The 16,490-nt window shown below is 37.9% G+C and overlaps 1 protein-coding gene across 2 annotated transcripts in view; it reads left to right on the top strand.

Annotated features, from left to right (window-relative positions):
- SMCHD1 (structural maintenance of chromosomes flexible hinge domain containing 1) overlaps positions 1–16,490 on the top strand; it is a 114,672-nt gene that overhangs the window by 38,838 nt on the left and 59,344 nt on the right. For both annotated transcript variants that reach the window (XM_056138102.1, XM_056138101.1), the window contains exons 16-20: positions 245–327; positions 480–593; positions 3,275–3,352; positions 3,439–3,558; positions 8,950–9,094. In XM_056138102.1, the coding sequence (XP_055994077.1) occupies positions 245–327; positions 480–593; positions 3,275–3,352; positions 3,439–3,558; positions 8,950–9,094 (540 nt within the window). The remainder of the gene's footprint in view (positions 1–244; positions 328–479; positions 594–3,274; positions 3,353–3,438; positions 3,559–8,949; positions 9,095–16,490) is intronic.

Here is a 16,490-nt window from a genome sequence, read left to right as displayed (position 1 = left end):
AGTTATGACAGTCATTATGTAGGAAACCTTTTTATGTTACTACATAGAATTTCAGGTTTCATTAAAAATACATAAAATACTAAAGTTTCTTGTATGTTGTAACATGCGTTGAAGAGACATGAAAGTATACTCTCAAATATGTAAGCTAATGTTAACTCAGTTTTTAAAAGTTCTCATAACTTTTGTTTTTAATTAAGTTTGTAATTAATACAGTTTGTGAAACATTAATGTGGTGTCATAATAGGCTCCCTGATAGATTGTCTGTAACTTGGCCTGAGGGAGATGAATTACTGCCAAATGAAACAAGACCTGCTGGAACCCCTATTGGTATGTTTTTTTCCTTAATTCCAAAAAGAAACATTTTCCTTTGTCTTACATTTTCACACTTAAGACTGTGAGAAATTAAAATGCAATGTGAAAACCCAGCAGATTCCTCATATTCTTTGTAACTAAGAGACTTTTAAATTCTGACATAATAGGTGCATTAAGAATTGAAATACTGAATAAAAAAGGGGAAACAATGCAAAAGCTTCCAGGAACAAGTCATGGAGGGTCAAAGAAACTCCTTGTTGAGCTTAAAGTTATATTACACTGTAAGTATACAAACTAATTTGGAATTTTCATGTTGTTCTTTACTCCTGTAATTATTGGTGACCAATCTTGTAGACACAATGGATTTGATTAGTGAGAATTTCAAGAGTATTTTACAATTGGGCCTTTTGTGGGCTCCCTCCAAGTGGGGCTCAGAAGACTTAGGCCTGAGGAAGTGATATGGATCAGGCCTTTGGTTCTGGGTCTCCTTGGGCCACACCTGGTGCTTTGGAGCCTCACAAGCAGCAGTGGTGATACTCAGGAAAACATGTGTACTTGGAATCTTACTGAGTTTGGCTGAGTGCAAGGCATGAGCCTAGTCTGATCTCTCTGAACCCAGATTTTTCAAATAAATTTTTAATTAAAAAAATTTAAATACTTGAATGAAATTCAAAATTTTCCCATAATGTAAGTAGGTAAGTGGGTGGGCGAAAATCAATTACATACCTATGTATAGGATTTTGTGCTAGATAGAAATTTAGATTACTTGATATTTGAGATTTCAAAATATATTGTGGTTTTGAGCCTTTGGGCTTAGAAGTACTTGGTTAAAGTAATAAACCTAGCATCCTTTTTTTTTTTTAAATGGAGGGACAACTGTATATTAGTGTTAACTCTGTATTTCTTGAACTTAAAATTTTAGCTTTGTTAGCTTTCCCTGGTCATTATCTTTGCCTTAACTACCTAAAAGTCAAAAGGTTTTTGGGTTTTTTGTTTTGTTTGTTTTTTGGGTCACACCAGTGATGCTCAGGGGTTACTTCTAGTTCTGCACTCAGGAATTACTCCTGGTGGTGCTCAGGGGACCATATGGGATGCTGGTTCAAGGCACATGCCCTGCCTGTTGTACTATCTTTCCAGCACCTCATTCTACATTTTTAATAAAGCTATTTCACTGTGTACTTCTGATTCAAGGATTTTAGTCATTATATGCCTATTTCCAGCATTTTAACAACATTAATTGTATAGTTTGTGACAGTTTATACTTTTTTCCCCATGAATGAAATTAATGGACTCTTAAGTAGCATTAAACTGTTTGTTTTATGAAAATGTCCTTATTTCTTGATATGACTGTTTGTGTGTGTGAGAGAGAGTGTGACAGTTTATAATTTCCATGAATGAAATTAATGAACTCTAAGTAGCATTAAGCTGTTTGTTTTATTAAAATGTCCTTTTTTTGATATGGGTGTGTCTGTGTGTGTGTGTGTGTGTGTTGTTTCTCCAGCTATTTTGGTGCCTTAAAACCAAGTTCATTATTTTAGACTTTTCTGGGGAGATATCCTAGATGTTCACTGGCAGGGTTGGCTTTCTTTAGAGGGCATCTTTTCCAATTCTAGAAGCTGTCCACCTTGGCTTTCAGCTTCTTCTTAATCATCAAAGCCATTCATGACATCTTCCAGTCTTTGACTCTGCATTTCCTTGCCTGCCTTTCACTTGAAATATATGTATATGACCAGGCTCCTTTTCAGAGGGGGAAAAAAAGGCTCATCAAGTCTTGGCAGTCTACCTTCTTTAAGTCTCAATGTCATCTTCATTCAAGCCTACTAGTTATGCCTTCACCCTCATTCCAGCATTGTTCTTCCCCTTCTCGTATCCCTCTTGGGGGAAAACACTGCTTTAGATGATAGAAATTCAGTGGAAGGAAAAATATTTTTTGTGTTCTTCACTTTTTTATGACACATAGTATATTTATCAGGTAATCTATAAACATATTGCAAATTATAATTGGAACTTTTTATAAAAGACACTAAGATAATTGCTTAACATGTCTCAGTGTATATCAACTAACCTATTTCATTACCTAATACACTTGCTTCCTGTCTCTTTACTTGTGATTGTTGAATCTCAAGTTTATCTATCTCTAAAATACATACTTATTTTCAATTAATTAAGTTACTTTAGTTGATTGTACTGTATGTGTCAGTTGCACAGTCTCACACCTTCCTTGACAAAATTCCACCAGAGGTCTTGTTACCATCTACCAGTCTCTGCCGGCTTTATTCATCATTTGCATTCTCTTTCCTCCCAGACTGATAACCACAAGCCTGTGGTCAAAGTAAAAGAATATGTTTTGTTTTGTCTGGAAAGTTCTTTAAAAATGTATGCTCTTACGTTTGTGCCAGCTTTGCTTATGGACACACGAATCTTTAAATAAGTAAAATAAGGAGTTTTTATGAGCCTAGTGAGGGGCCGGAGCAGTAGTACAGCATCTGGGAACTTTGTCTTTCACATGTCCTACCCAAACTCAGTCCTCAGCATCCCGTCTGCTCCCCTGAGCATCTGGGAGTGATCCTTGACCTTAGATTGAGGAGTAAGCCCTGAGCACCACCACGTGTGACCCCAAAAAGGACAGAATTATGAGTCCAACAAGTTTATTTTTTATCATGCTGTTCACTTGTATAGAATAACATTAGTGTTTTAAAAATTTTTTCATAGTGATCAGTCTCAGAAACATCTAGGGCCATACCTGGTTGTACTCAGTAGGCCATGTGGTCAAGAATTGAACATAGGCCCTCAGACATGCTAATAAGCATTTGTTTTACAATTTCCCTGGCATTGACTTTAGATTTTTGGAAGTGTCTAAACATTTTAAAAATATACAGGAAGTGCTTATTTGATGCTGGTGTGACGTTTCATACATATGATATATAATTAGTTTCTCAAGATATGTTTCTTGTTTCTTAAGCTCCAAATGGAAATAAAGAAATAATTTCACATATTAGTCAGCATGGAGGAAAATGGCCATACTGGTTTAAAAAAATGGGTAAGTCATCACTATCCTGTTAAAATTATTAAGTTGTATCAGTGTTTTGTAGACTGGCTTTTTAATTTCTTTTTTAATTTTTCTAGAAAATATTCAAAAGTTGGGGAACTATACATTGAAATTACAAGTTGTATTGAATGAAAGTAATGCAGACACTTACGCAGGAAGACCATTACCTTCTAAAGCAATTAAGTTTTCTGTTAAAGGTAAGCAAATTACTAATGTACAACTGTGCTAAGGAGGTGTTTTAAGTGAAGAAAGTAGATAGTATAGTGGTGTAATGTCCAGCAGTGTAACCATCTTGATCTTAAAATGGCTTTTTAATTTTTTTATCTTTATCTCTAATTTAAATATCCCTACAGAATCGATGATAAAAACATGCTTGCTTGTTTCTTTAATTGATGCAGCACTGGGTGTAAGAGGGGAAATGTCCATGTGTTTTAAGGGTCCAGTATTCCCTCACTATGCCCTCCATTAAAATGCCAGTGTCCTTCCATCTCTGATCATAGGATTCTTCCTGTTGCTTTCCCCTTTTGACTTTTTAGATATTTCTCTTCCTCAGTCCCTGCCCCAGTTAGTAACATTAGTTCTCTGGTCAGTGTCCAAGGGTGTCCTGTTGTGTATATTCTGTATCTTGGCTATATAGGAAATAGTACCACAGTTAACATAAGTTTGTAAATACATGCGTTTTTGGATTTGTGTTTTTGTATAGTGGGAAATATATATCTAGGAGTGGAAATGCTGGGTTATTTGCAAATTCTACTTTTAATTTTTGTTTTGGGGCCATACCTGGCAGTGCTTGGGGCTTTTTTTCCCTTGCTTTGCACCAGGAATCACTTTAGCGGGCTTGGGGGACCATATGAGGTATTGTGGATCAAACTTATGTTGGCCGTGTACAAGAAAAGTAGTACACTCTACTAACTCTAGCCTGTATTTTTAATTTTTTGAGAAGTCTCTATATACTGTATTCCATAGAGATGGAACTCAGTATACATTTCCATGTGAGTGCGAGGGTTCCTTTGTTTCCATATTCTGAACATTTTTATTATTTCTTGCCGTTTTGATAGGGGCCATTCTCACAGGCACGAGATAATATCATATTGTTTTGATTTACATTTCTTTGATAATCAGTGATTATGAGCAGTTTTTATGTACTTGCTGGCCATATATATATTTTCTTTGGGAAGTATCTATTCAGCTCTTTTCCTCATTTTTAAAATGAGTTTTGTGATTACTGAATTTTGTGAGTTCTTTATATATCTTAAAAATTAGGTGTGTGTAGTGTGCAAATGCTCTACCGCTGTGCTATTGCTCCAGCCCAAAGGTAAAGGCCCTCCCGTTGATCGTCGATTTGCTCGAGCGGTCCCAGTAACGTCTCCATTGGAGACTTTGTTGTTACTGTGTCTGGCATATGGAACGATAGCACAGCGGGTAGGGCGTTCGCCTTACAAGCGGCCAACATGGCCGACCCGAGTTCGATTCCTCCGTCCCTCTCGGAGAGCCTGGCAAGCTACCGAGAGTATTCGATATGCCAGACACAGTAACAACAAAGTCTCCAATGGAGACGTTACTGGGCCCGCTCGAGCAAATCGACGATCAACGGGAGGGCCTTTACTTTACTTACTAGTGTGCAAATATTCTCTCCTATTTCATATGATTTATTCATTTAATGTTGGAAAACGTTGTACTTAGGATTAGCCAGCTTTGATTGTCTAGATGATCCCCATTTTACTAGCAACATCCAAAATATCAGTCAGGAGCCACCTGAGCATATGCCTCGTTCTCCCATCTGGGCTAGACTGTGGCTAGAACTTCAGTGTTCGAGAGCTTCTTCATGGCCTGTTTTATCTGGTGCCTGATGGCCTTGAGAGTTGCTACCTCCTGTCTTCTCCATGTCTGACTCAGTGGTCAAGCTTGTTTCTTCTGAGGGTTCTTTTGAGGGTATTTGTGCTGCCTTCTCAGCCGCAGCGTTTTGGGTCTTTGGAAGGTGGGTGATGTGCGGATCTTCTGTGGCTGTGGACACCTTTCAGCATTGCTTTCTTGGCCTTCAGGGCTTTGGCTTCAGCTTTGAGGGGACCAGGAACTTCCATTCTTTCTGACTTTTGGTGCCATCTTCATAAAAAGCCGATTTCATTATTTTTTTAATTAGTTTCTTTGATGGTGCAGACGCCCTATAGCTTGGTGTAGTTCCATTTATTTAGTTTTGCTTTTGTTTCTTTATAGCTGATGGTGTAAAAAATCACTGAACACATCTCTGTAGCGAGAATTTGCTGGTATTTTCTACTTTATATTTTAACATTTCCAGTCTGTCATTTTGAGTGAACTTTTGTGTATGATGTGAGAAAGTGACCCAGTTTCAGACTTTTTCGAGTGACTTCCGTATCACTCTTTCCAGCGTAGTTTCTTGAAGAGGCTTTCCTTTCTTTATGCTCCTAGCTCTATTGTTTTAGTTAACTGTTACAGTTGGTTCTGGGCGGTTCATACTATTTCAACTTTTTTTCTAGTGTCTCACTGGCTTTGAGGATTTCAGCTTTATAATTCCTAAAGTTGGGAATGTGATGCCAATCCTTTCCTTTTTCCTTTTTTTTTTTAAATTTTTTTTTCTCATGAAGCAAGATAGTTTTTATTGAATGAATTCTCTTTAGAAAGATGTGGAGAGAGAAGATACATGTTCAAGAAAGGACACAGACAAAGGAGCAATCCCAGCAACATAAAGGCAAGCAAGATACTTGCATGTTCAAGGTAGAACATGGGCACGAGGAGAAAGCCCCATTTTTTTTTCAAAGGATTATTTTGTCTTTTGGGGGGTATTTCATGATTTTACAAATTTTGGTAGTACTTGTTTTCTGTCAGATGAAAAATTCCATTGGACTTTTGATTTGAGATTACATTGAATCTGTATAAATGAATAGAATATTTATTTTAATGCTAAATCTCTGATCCATGAATTTAGGATATTTTTCCATTTCTGTGTGTCTTCTTTCAGTAATGACAGAATTTTCTGTGTATGCCTTTTCCACCTCCTGTGTTGATTTCTAGGTACTTTGGGGTTTTTATTTTTTCCATGAAATTGTACTTGAAATTTTATATTTTCTGGTGAATTATTTACATATAGAAATGGCAGCAGAATTTCATATTTTGATACCGTAGCCTACCACTTGTAGTTGCTTTATTCTTTATAATTAGCTTACAATTAGGCTTTTCTATGTGTATCATCTGCAAAGAGGTGATAGTTTATTTTCCAGTTTGAGTCCCTTCATTTTTGGCTTTCTTACGCAAACTATGACTTCCAGTAGTTCGTTAAATGGTAGTGGCGAGCTTCCCATCCTCCTCAGTTTTTAAGACATGTTCTCTGGTTCCTATTGTTGGTGAGTCTGCAGCTGCTCTGACTCCGTGGTCTGCATCTCTGCCCTCTTCCAAGTTTTCCCTCTTTCCTTGGTAGTATCCAGTTGTTTGAAATAAATTTTTTGCCTAGCTTCTGGTACTTCCAGTTTATTTTCTCTAATGTTCTATACAAAATTTTATTGAAGTTCTCCATTTTGTGGTCATTGTTTTAGTTTTCAGTGCTTTTTTTTTTTATTCTCCAGTTATCAGCCTTGTTTTTAATGATCTGAGTCTTTTTTAATGGTTATGTTTTTTATCTTTTTTAGCTTCATTCAGATGGTTTTCTCTATCCTTTTTTGCCCCCATTTATTTCCTATTAAATACTTTGACATGAGGAGTGATTTGTTTAGTTAATAGTACCACTTTCCTCCCATTGTTGATCAGTTTGCTCGAGTGGACACCAGTAATGCGGTAATGTCTCCATTGTGAGACTTGTTACTGTTTTTGGCACATCGAATGTGCCACGGGGGATCTTGCCAGACTCTGCCATGGGGGTGGGATTCTCTGGTAGCTTGCCTGGCTCTCCAAGAGGAACGGAGGAATCAAACCCGGGTTGGCTGCATGCAAGGCAAATGCCCTACCCACTGTGCTATCGCTCCAGCCCAGTTAATAGTACATTTGAAAACTTTTCTTTTACTTGGTGAGATTATGATAAAACAATTTGCTATTAAGATTCCCTGGATTGGAAGCTTCCTGTCTCCTGAGTAGTAGGGTAATTTATCTGGCTGCCAGGATTCAGGGATCCAAGTTGAACAAACAAATATTCATAGATAGTCTTGCCCCAGGATATCCCCTTCTTACCAACCATGTCACTGTGTGCTGCTTGTTCCCTACTCCTCACACCTGCTCCTTTACTATTCCCAGAGAGTAGAACTGAAATCTGTTTGCTGTGGTGAGGAAGGCAATTGTTAGGCTCTGTGTGTTGAATTGAGGAATCTTGGAAACTGTTTCTTAAACAAATCTTACCAGTTTTTTTTTTCTTCCAACTGACTCCAGTTTCATCTATTTATTCTTAAGACTTTAGAATATTAGTAATGTTAATTAGATTGTTCTCTGCTCTGATGGTGAGATTTAAGATTCTTGTTATCATTCTTTCCTTCACATATTTTATTCCATAATTCAAATTCTGTTACTATTCTACTATTGTTGTCCTTTATTCTTTTAACATTTTAAATCTATTTGTTATCAAATCATCCTCCAAGAGATATGACAAGTACACACTCACCAGCATATTAGAGTAGTTTGAGTTTCATGTTCAATCCATTATGTTTATTTAGCCTTATTGGAAATTAAATTATGCTTTTAATTATTAGGTTGTTCAAAATTTATTGGACATTGTATGCCGTCTGTGAAAACCTGTTCACTTACCATGCCCATTTTAATAGTTCTCAATAGCTTGTATCTGAGTCACCTTGAAGCCTTAGTGTGGGCCTTTCAGTATTGACTCTCTAGGTTTAAGGTGAGCCATAGTTAATATTTCCATTTTTTTTAAGTTTCCTAAGGATTTTTGAAGCTATTAGGCTAAAGACTGTGCTTTGAGAAAAGATGCTGTATAAAAAAATTTTTTTAGTAGTCTTAACTTTAATCTTTTGTCCCATATGTTTCAGATTTTTCTCACCTATACCTTCTCTTTTGATTTTGTTCACTGAATTTCATAAATCTTTTTTGTTGTTTTGGGGTGCACCCAATACTCAGGGGCTATACCCAGCTCAGCGTTTAGGGGCTGCTCTGGGCAGTGCTGGGGGATCATGTGGTGTCCGAGTATTTGAGCCAGGATTCCCCTGCACAAGACATGCTCTACAGCCCTTTGAGCTATCGCTCCAGCCTCTTAAAAATTAAACATATCGTTTTATACATACTGGATGTTGTATTTTACTGGAGTTTTATTTTTCTCTGAGAGTATAAGCATACTACTTATGTTCTAATAATAATCATTGTTTAACACGTTGATGCCGTTTCTGCAATTTGTTTCAATTATACCACATTCAAGAGTGAGCCACTGGTGGTACATACTGGCATCAGCGTGCTAAAAGCACAGGTATCTCAACCTTTGAAATTTTATAAACGTCGTGAGATAAAAATAAATTTAATTATTTTCCCAAGTGAATTATAGACTTTTTGCATACATTTTAAAATGCTACCTTTATTGTAGTCAAGTGTCCCATATATATATATAACCTACAGTGGAAAAATTTTTTTTTTTTTTTTTAAAGAGGGTAAGCCAGAGAAATTTTCATTTGGTCTTCTGGATTCTCCTTTTCGTGTTGGAGTCCCATTCAATATCCCTCTGGAGTTTCAGGATGAATTTGGTCATACTAGTCAACTAGTAAATGATATTCAGCCAATTCTTGAAGCAAGGTAATTTGAAGGATTAACTTGTATTTTACTTTTCTTATTTACTAAGCATTTATTCTTTTCTTTTTCTCGCTTAAATTATTTAATCAGTATTTTAGAATGTTTTGTGGATTTTATTGTATACCTAGGGTTTATTTAGCCTTATGCTGTTCTGTGATTAAAGTCATAAATCACTTAATTCAAGTTTATGTTTTGACAGAAATTGTTGTCAATTTATTTAGGTTAGACTGAGAGTTCTAAATTCCATATTTGTCTATAAATATTACATGTTTCCAAGAAGTTCTGTTAGTAATAATGTTTGTTTTATTGTTTGCTTATAAGATTGTATAAACTTTGTGATACTGTCTACTAGTAGGTTTAAACCTGCTAATACATTGTGTTTTGTTTAAAAACTGTGAGAATTGAAGGTCTGTTTTCCATTAACATTTGGATTCTTCCTTAGAATTTTGCCTTTATTGAATACCTCTTAGAGAAGTGTTTGACTGATTTTAAGAAGTAACTTTCAGGAGCTGTCTTTTAGTCCCTAAAGAAATGGTACAGCAGGTAGGGCATTTGCCTTGCACACTGCCAACTGGCACTACATATGGACCCCTGAGCATCACCATGTGTACCCCCCCAAAAAAAAAATTCTAGCATTTAGGAATGTAACAGTATGTCCAGTGATAATAGTCACTGTTGCTTAACAATGCTTTGGATAATAGCATTATTATCTACACTAATTGTGTATGCAGTTGTGATCCCAATGGCCTGTAGCAAATATTTCGCTTCTGTAGCAGACTATACCATGTAGATTTGTATGATCACGTGAACTCATGATGTTTATGTGATGAGAGACATCTCCTAAGATATCTTGCTGAATATAGGATATTCCTGTTGTTACGTGAGTATATGCTATAAACGAGGATGTTTTATACACACACACACACACACACACGTATATTTATTTATTTGCCTTTTGGGTTATACCCGGTGATGCTCATGCTGGGGATAGAACATGCAAGGCAAAAGCCCAACCTTCTGTACTATTACTCCGATTCCAAGAAAGTTACTTTTTTTTTTTTAAACATCTTTTGCAGGTTCCTATAGAGGATTTTTGATTGGTGTATAGCATATAGTAAAGACTGTTTTGCACTGGTTGTCTAATTTGTCTTTATGAACCCATTTCACTCAACATGTACTTTAGTCAAGGAATAGTAATAGAAGAGTTGAATACTTCAAACATATTCATTAAAAAAACACTAAACAGGGGGCTGGAGCAATAGCACAGCGGGTAGGGCGTTGGCCTTGCTTGTGGTCAACCCGGGTTTGATTCCCAGCATCCCATATGGTCCTCCGAGCACCGCCAGGAGTAATTCCTGAGTGCAGAGCCAGGAGTAACCCCTGAGCATTGCTGGGTGTGACCCAAAAAGCAAAAAAAAAAAAAAAAGCCACTAAACAGTTGCTCATTTGTCACATATTTGTCATAAATTAATTCCTAACATTAATGATAACCTCCATCTCATCATTATATAGGAATTGTTACACTCTGCGTTTTCTGTCACATAAACATTAATAGTCTTAAGTTTTTTTTATTAAAACAGTTTGTTTTAGCAGATCAATTTTTTACTATCTAAAAATTTGCTTAGGAAGAATCCATGATACCAGTTTTGTTTTGCTTTGTTTTTTATTTCAAGAGCAATTCCTTCCCTCTGTTGGCTTCATCAAACTCATAGTCCAAATCACTTTCATGTTTATTCTTGGATCTTTTGTTGACTATTGTCATATTTCTAAGTAGTTTTTATATTGCTTCTTCTTGATTTTTCAGTTTTAGGCATTGGTTCTTGATGTGCAAGATGAGTAGGATAGGCTGGAGCAATAGCACAGCAGGTAGGGCATTTGCCTTGCATGTGTCCGACCCAGGTTCAATTCCCAGCATCCCATATGGTTCTCTGAGCACCGCCGTGGGTAATTCCTGAGTGCAGAGCCAAGAGTAGGCCCTGTGCATTGCAGGTGTGATCCAAAAAGAAAAAAAAAAGATGAGTAGGATATATTCTCTCATTCTTTAATAAAGTTGGAATTTGATTCTTTAGGCTTGATCAGTCTTTAGTACCTTTTCTTCATTAGCACAGCGGTAGGGCGTTTGCCTTGTGCAGCCAGCCTGGCCGAGCCAGGTTCAATTCCTCTGCACCTCTCAGAGAGCCCAGCAAGCTACCAAGAGTATCTCGCCTGCACGGCAAAGCCTGGCATGCTACCTGTGACATATTCAATATGCCAAACACAGTAACAAGTTTCAAAATGGAGACATTACTGGGCCTGCTCAAGCAAATTGATGAACAACGGGAGGACAGTGAGAGTGACAGTGACTTCATTATAATGGGCTGGAGCAATAGCACAGCGGGTAAGGCATTTGCCTTGCACGCGGGCAACCCAGGTTCGACTCCGTCACCGCTCTCGGAGAGCCTGGCAAGCTACGAAGAGTATCTTGCCCGCATGGCAAAGCCTGGCTAGCTACCCGTGATGTGTTAAATATGCCAAAACTGGTGCGTGCTCGAGGAAATCGATGAACGGGAGGACAGTGCTACAGTGCTACTTCATTATAATTATATAATTCTAGTCACTTGATTACACAACTTTGTGGTTACTATACTTTTTTCCTTTGGAAATTATTACAAATTAGATCCTAAGCTCTGCCGGTTGTTCTGATATCTAGATATTTAAATTATAATCTGTCAGGGTTTTTTTTGTTTGTTTGTTTTGTTTTGTTTTTTGGGTCACACCTGGCGATGCACAGGGGTTACTCCTGGCTCTGCACTCAGGAGTTACTCCTGGCGGTGCTCAGGGGACCATAGAGGATGCTGGTAATCGAACCCGGGTCGGCCGTGTGCAAGGCAAACGTCCTACTCGCTGTGCTATCTCTCCAGCCCCTGTCAGGTTTTTTTTTTTTTTTTTTTTTGGTTTGAGAGCTCCTGGAAGCATAGGATATATTCTAATATGGGCTAATTATATGTATTAACAATTGGTCTGTGACTATTCTTCATTCATCCTTGGAATTTCTACTGTTAACTGTGTTAGCAAAATATTATTAAGAACAGGATTATTTCCAGCCTTGAAGTTTTCTTTACGAAGATAGAATGAAAGAAAATAATTTAGAGAAATCTTACTCTTTCTTATGTTAAGTGGATATAACCTTTGACATGCATTTTTTTTTTAAATTGTTAAGTATCTTCATGTTTGGAAGTATGGTCTGTGAATTGGGCACAATTAACTATTAAATAGGCTCAGGAAACTGCAAGACCGATTTTTGCCTTTTTCAGTGATTCTTCAGAAGATAACTCTCAGGTCCCTGACAATTCCTGAATTGTGAAACTTATTTCCTTTAGCATCAATTTTTCATGCTTCTCCAGTTTTTTCCCCCCAAACTCAAGAGGGGATCCCAGATTGTGTTTGGCTCAGGCTCATCTGAGGACATTCAGCAGCACTATTGAGCCTATGACCTCACCATTGCCCGAAGTGCTTTTTTAAACACCATTGAACTATCTTCCTGATCCTTTTTTTATTTTAATCCTTCCTGACCTTTTCTTGTTGTAATACTAGGTAGTGGAGCAGGTGCCAGTTGTCTGGGTTTGAGATTAAACCTGCTTAGGTCTCTCAGCTATCTTCTGGACCCCTGTTGTATTTTTTTATATTTAAGATATCTCATGCCCCCCTCCTTTTGCTGAAACACATCCTTCAGTGGTTTCTTAAGATGCAGTGTAAGGGGAAAAATTATTACTGTGAAAAATATCTCTGTTTGAATAGTTTTTGCCTTTTGGTTCACACCCGGTGATGCTCAGGGGTTACCCCTGGCCTCACTCAGGAATTAGTCCTGGTGGTGCTCCAGGGACCATATGTGATGCTGGGAATGAACCCGGCTTAGCCGCGTGCAAGGCAAACTCTCTACCCCTGTTCTATCCCTCCAGCCCATAATACTAATTCTTGACTGAATGAATTGGAAGTTGAACACTATTTTCTGTCAGATTTCTACAAGTTAATAAATTAGAACTCACATTGGTTAGTTTCCCATTTTATATTTTATAGGTTTTGTCTCAGAGGTATATAGAATCTACTTTCTTGTTCTTAACAGCATAGTATCATGGTTATAGATTTATTTTTATTTTTTGAGATACACAGTTACAAGGATTTTGTATGGAATCTCAATAATTTGAATTTTTTTATTTTATGCCTGTCATTGTCTTCTCATCTAGGGACTCTTACTGAACCTTCTGGACAGGGTTTCTAATTTCAATAATTTTTTATTCTTATTTTTTTCTGCTTTAATTTTGGCACATTTTTCTCTACCTTTACTTATTAATCAGTTTTTCCTTTTTGCTGTATTTTTGAGTTTTAAGAATTATTTTTTTCTCTATGCTTTTAGAGAGCTACTTTGTTTTATGAATGTGATACTTTTAAAATTTGTTTATCAGATAAATGTCACTTTAAAAAACAACTTTATATATTCACAATCTGTTGTCCCACGTGAGTTGCATTTGGTGTGTTTTTGACCTATTTGATTCCTACTATTATTGGTCATCAGCTTGTACCTGACTGGAGAACTAAAATGGCTAAGAGGAGATTGACAATGTGAGCAAAGCCGTTGACTATGAAATTCTCTCTAGAATACGTTTTTGTGCTTTCTAGGAGGATATCCTGTTGCACGTATCTTTATATCCTTTCTCTTACAGAAAATTCTTGGCTCTCCTGTTCCTAGTCAGTCCTGAAACAGGCTGGAATGGAACTATCTCAGCATCTGTATGCCTTCATTCAGGGCCGCTTTGTACTCCTCGTAGATTTTGGAAGACTGGTGCCAGGGTCCCTCAGTTGCTAAGGAACCATGTTATACTGAGGTTTGAGCCCTTTGGGTCATTTCCCCAGCCCCCTACTTTTAGTATTTTGTCCTTTCAGCATATCTTCTGTCCTCTGGTTTAGGGAACCTCTGATTTAACCATTCCAAGAATAATAATCTAGTCATCCAATAAAGCATTTTCTTCTGCCTCCATTTTGCCCTCACTTCCAGAGCACTTAGTACTACCAGTTTCTGGAGAGTGTATGGTTCATTTGGTTCTCAGCTTTTTGTTCTTGTAGAGTTCAGGTATTGTTCAGACTGCTAAATGATTTTGGAGCTTATCTCTCTTCTTGTAACAGATGAATTTCGTTACCTTGTCTTTTCCTTGTTTCCCTTTTCTTGTCTTTTTGTAGCAAACAAAGAAAATTCCTGGTCAACTTTATGACTTAAAAGAGAGAAAGAAGATAAGTAGATACTTTTTGAGGGGGTATATTTATGTCGCTCTCCCCTTTTTGGGAGGGGGCAGGATAGTTTGTGGGCCACACCTGAGTATACTCAGAGGGCACATGTGTTGTGCCATTGGTCCAACCCACATCAGCTGCAGGCAAGGCAAGCAAGCAGCTGCAGGCAAACAAGCACTTTACCCACTACACACGTCAACAGTCTTCTATTTTGTCTAAAATACAACTTTACAGCCTGTCTAAACCAGAAATGTTCTTTTAAATTTTAAATTTATTAGATAATACTTGTAAATATTTAAATTTGTCTTTTTAGAAAAATTAGGTTTGATATGTGTTTGCCTCTTTTTTCCCTTTTAAAGTTTGTATTCTTTTTTTTTTTTTAATTTTTAATTTATTGAATCACCGTGAGAACAGTCACAAAGCCTTTCAGTTTAAGTCTCTGTCGGTCATACAATGATCGAACACCCATCCCTTCACCAGTGCACATTTTCCACCACCAAGAACCCTGGTATTCCACCGCCCACCCCCTACACACACACCTCCCCCTGCCTGTGTGGCTGAGTTCCACTTAACTCTCTATGTTGATCACATTCAGTATTACAACATAAGATGTACCATTATTATTTGGAATTTTCCCCAACAATCAGACCTACCAAAAAGACATTATTAGATAATTTGTTTTCTATTGCTGGTTATGAAGAGCATATGATGTCGCACAGCCACTATTGCAGCCACGCAATTTTGGATTTCTGATATTCTAGTAATAATTCTGGAGGGATTACTGCCAAAAGCTGCTGGGTTCTGAGATGGATTTGTGTGCCTCTAGGATCATGGTCGTTCAGGAGCCAGAGGAGAGGTGTTCGTGGGTGGCAGCTCGGGGCCTTGTCAGGTGGGGAGAAGGCCCATTCCACCCCCCATCCCATGAGGTCCCGCGTGCCTCGTCACTGCAGTTTTATACCTGGCTGTCATTAGGCTTTGAAAGGTGGCAGCCACCATACCACCACCACCAGGGGAAAATGGCGGAGGGACAAGTACCCTTCCCCTCCTGGGATGTTATGGCACCGCAGTTTAATGCACAGTCTAGATGCATTTCTGTTGGGCATTATATTTTGCTTGAGTTTTCCTAAAACCATTCAAGCCTGCCTTCCAGGGACAGACACTAGATCATTTATTGCTTTCACTGCTCACTTTGCATATCAGGAAAGGTCGCATGGCCACTTATGTGGCTGCCTGGTTTAGAAAATAGTCCTAGTGCCTATGTACCGAAGCCTTGATTGTAGAAGCTCATGGTCGCCAGAATTCCATCTAGAGAAGGCGGGGAGACTGTACCTGCCCCATCTGGGACCTCCCAGCAATATCGCTTGGTATGGGGCCCGGAGAATTCTCCGGGTGTTGTGGTGCCCACCAGCCAGGTTTCTTCACTGCTGTCTGTGGCAAGATGACACTGGCCATGGGTTGAGGGCATAACTTCCAGGATCAGGGGCTGACTGGGAGCTGGGATGGAACTGCCTGGTCCAGCGCCCCCATGCAGTTCGGAAGAATAGTCCTACATACCAGAGCCAGGCTTGTAGAAGCTCATGGTCCCCGGGATTCCATCTGGAGAAAGCAGGGAGACTACACCTGCCCCATCTGGGACCTCCCGGCGATATCGGCTTGGTATGGGGCCTGAAGAATTCTCCAGGTGTTGTGGTGCCTACCAGCCAGGTTTCTTCACTTTTGTGTTTTATGTATACATTCTGACAAGGTTTTATCTCAAGATTATACCTGGTTACTTACATTTAATATAAAATGACCAATTTAATAGATATTCAGAGTTCTCTACTAAGTTGAAGATTTGAAAGTTTCTCTATGACAAGTTAGAAAATATCCTTTAGACTGTTCTATTTGAACAAGTATTTTCCTTTTTATACTTATATATCTGATTATTTTTTACCATTTATCTTTAGTGATTCAGTATAGGAATTTCCACTTATATTTAATGATTGTCCCACCATTATCATTTAACAATATTTGTTGGACCATTTTTCTTTGTAAATGAAATGCATCAGGATTTGCTTCTGTTCCATTATTTTTTATTTCAGTTATCTGAATGGCATAACAAAATTCATTTACAGCTTTTGTTTGTGGTTAATGAAAG

This window comes from Sorex fumeus, unplaced genomic scaffold, assembly GCF_029834395.1.
Source record: "Sorex fumeus unplaced genomic scaffold, SorFum_2.1 ptg000128l, whole genome shotgun sequence".
Classification (NCBI taxonomy): domain Eukaryota; kingdom Metazoa; phylum Chordata; class Mammalia; order Eulipotyphla; family Soricidae; genus Sorex; species Sorex fumeus.
The sequence above is the reverse complement of the archived record's forward strand: the minus strand, read 5'-3'. Positions and strand labels throughout refer to the sequence as shown.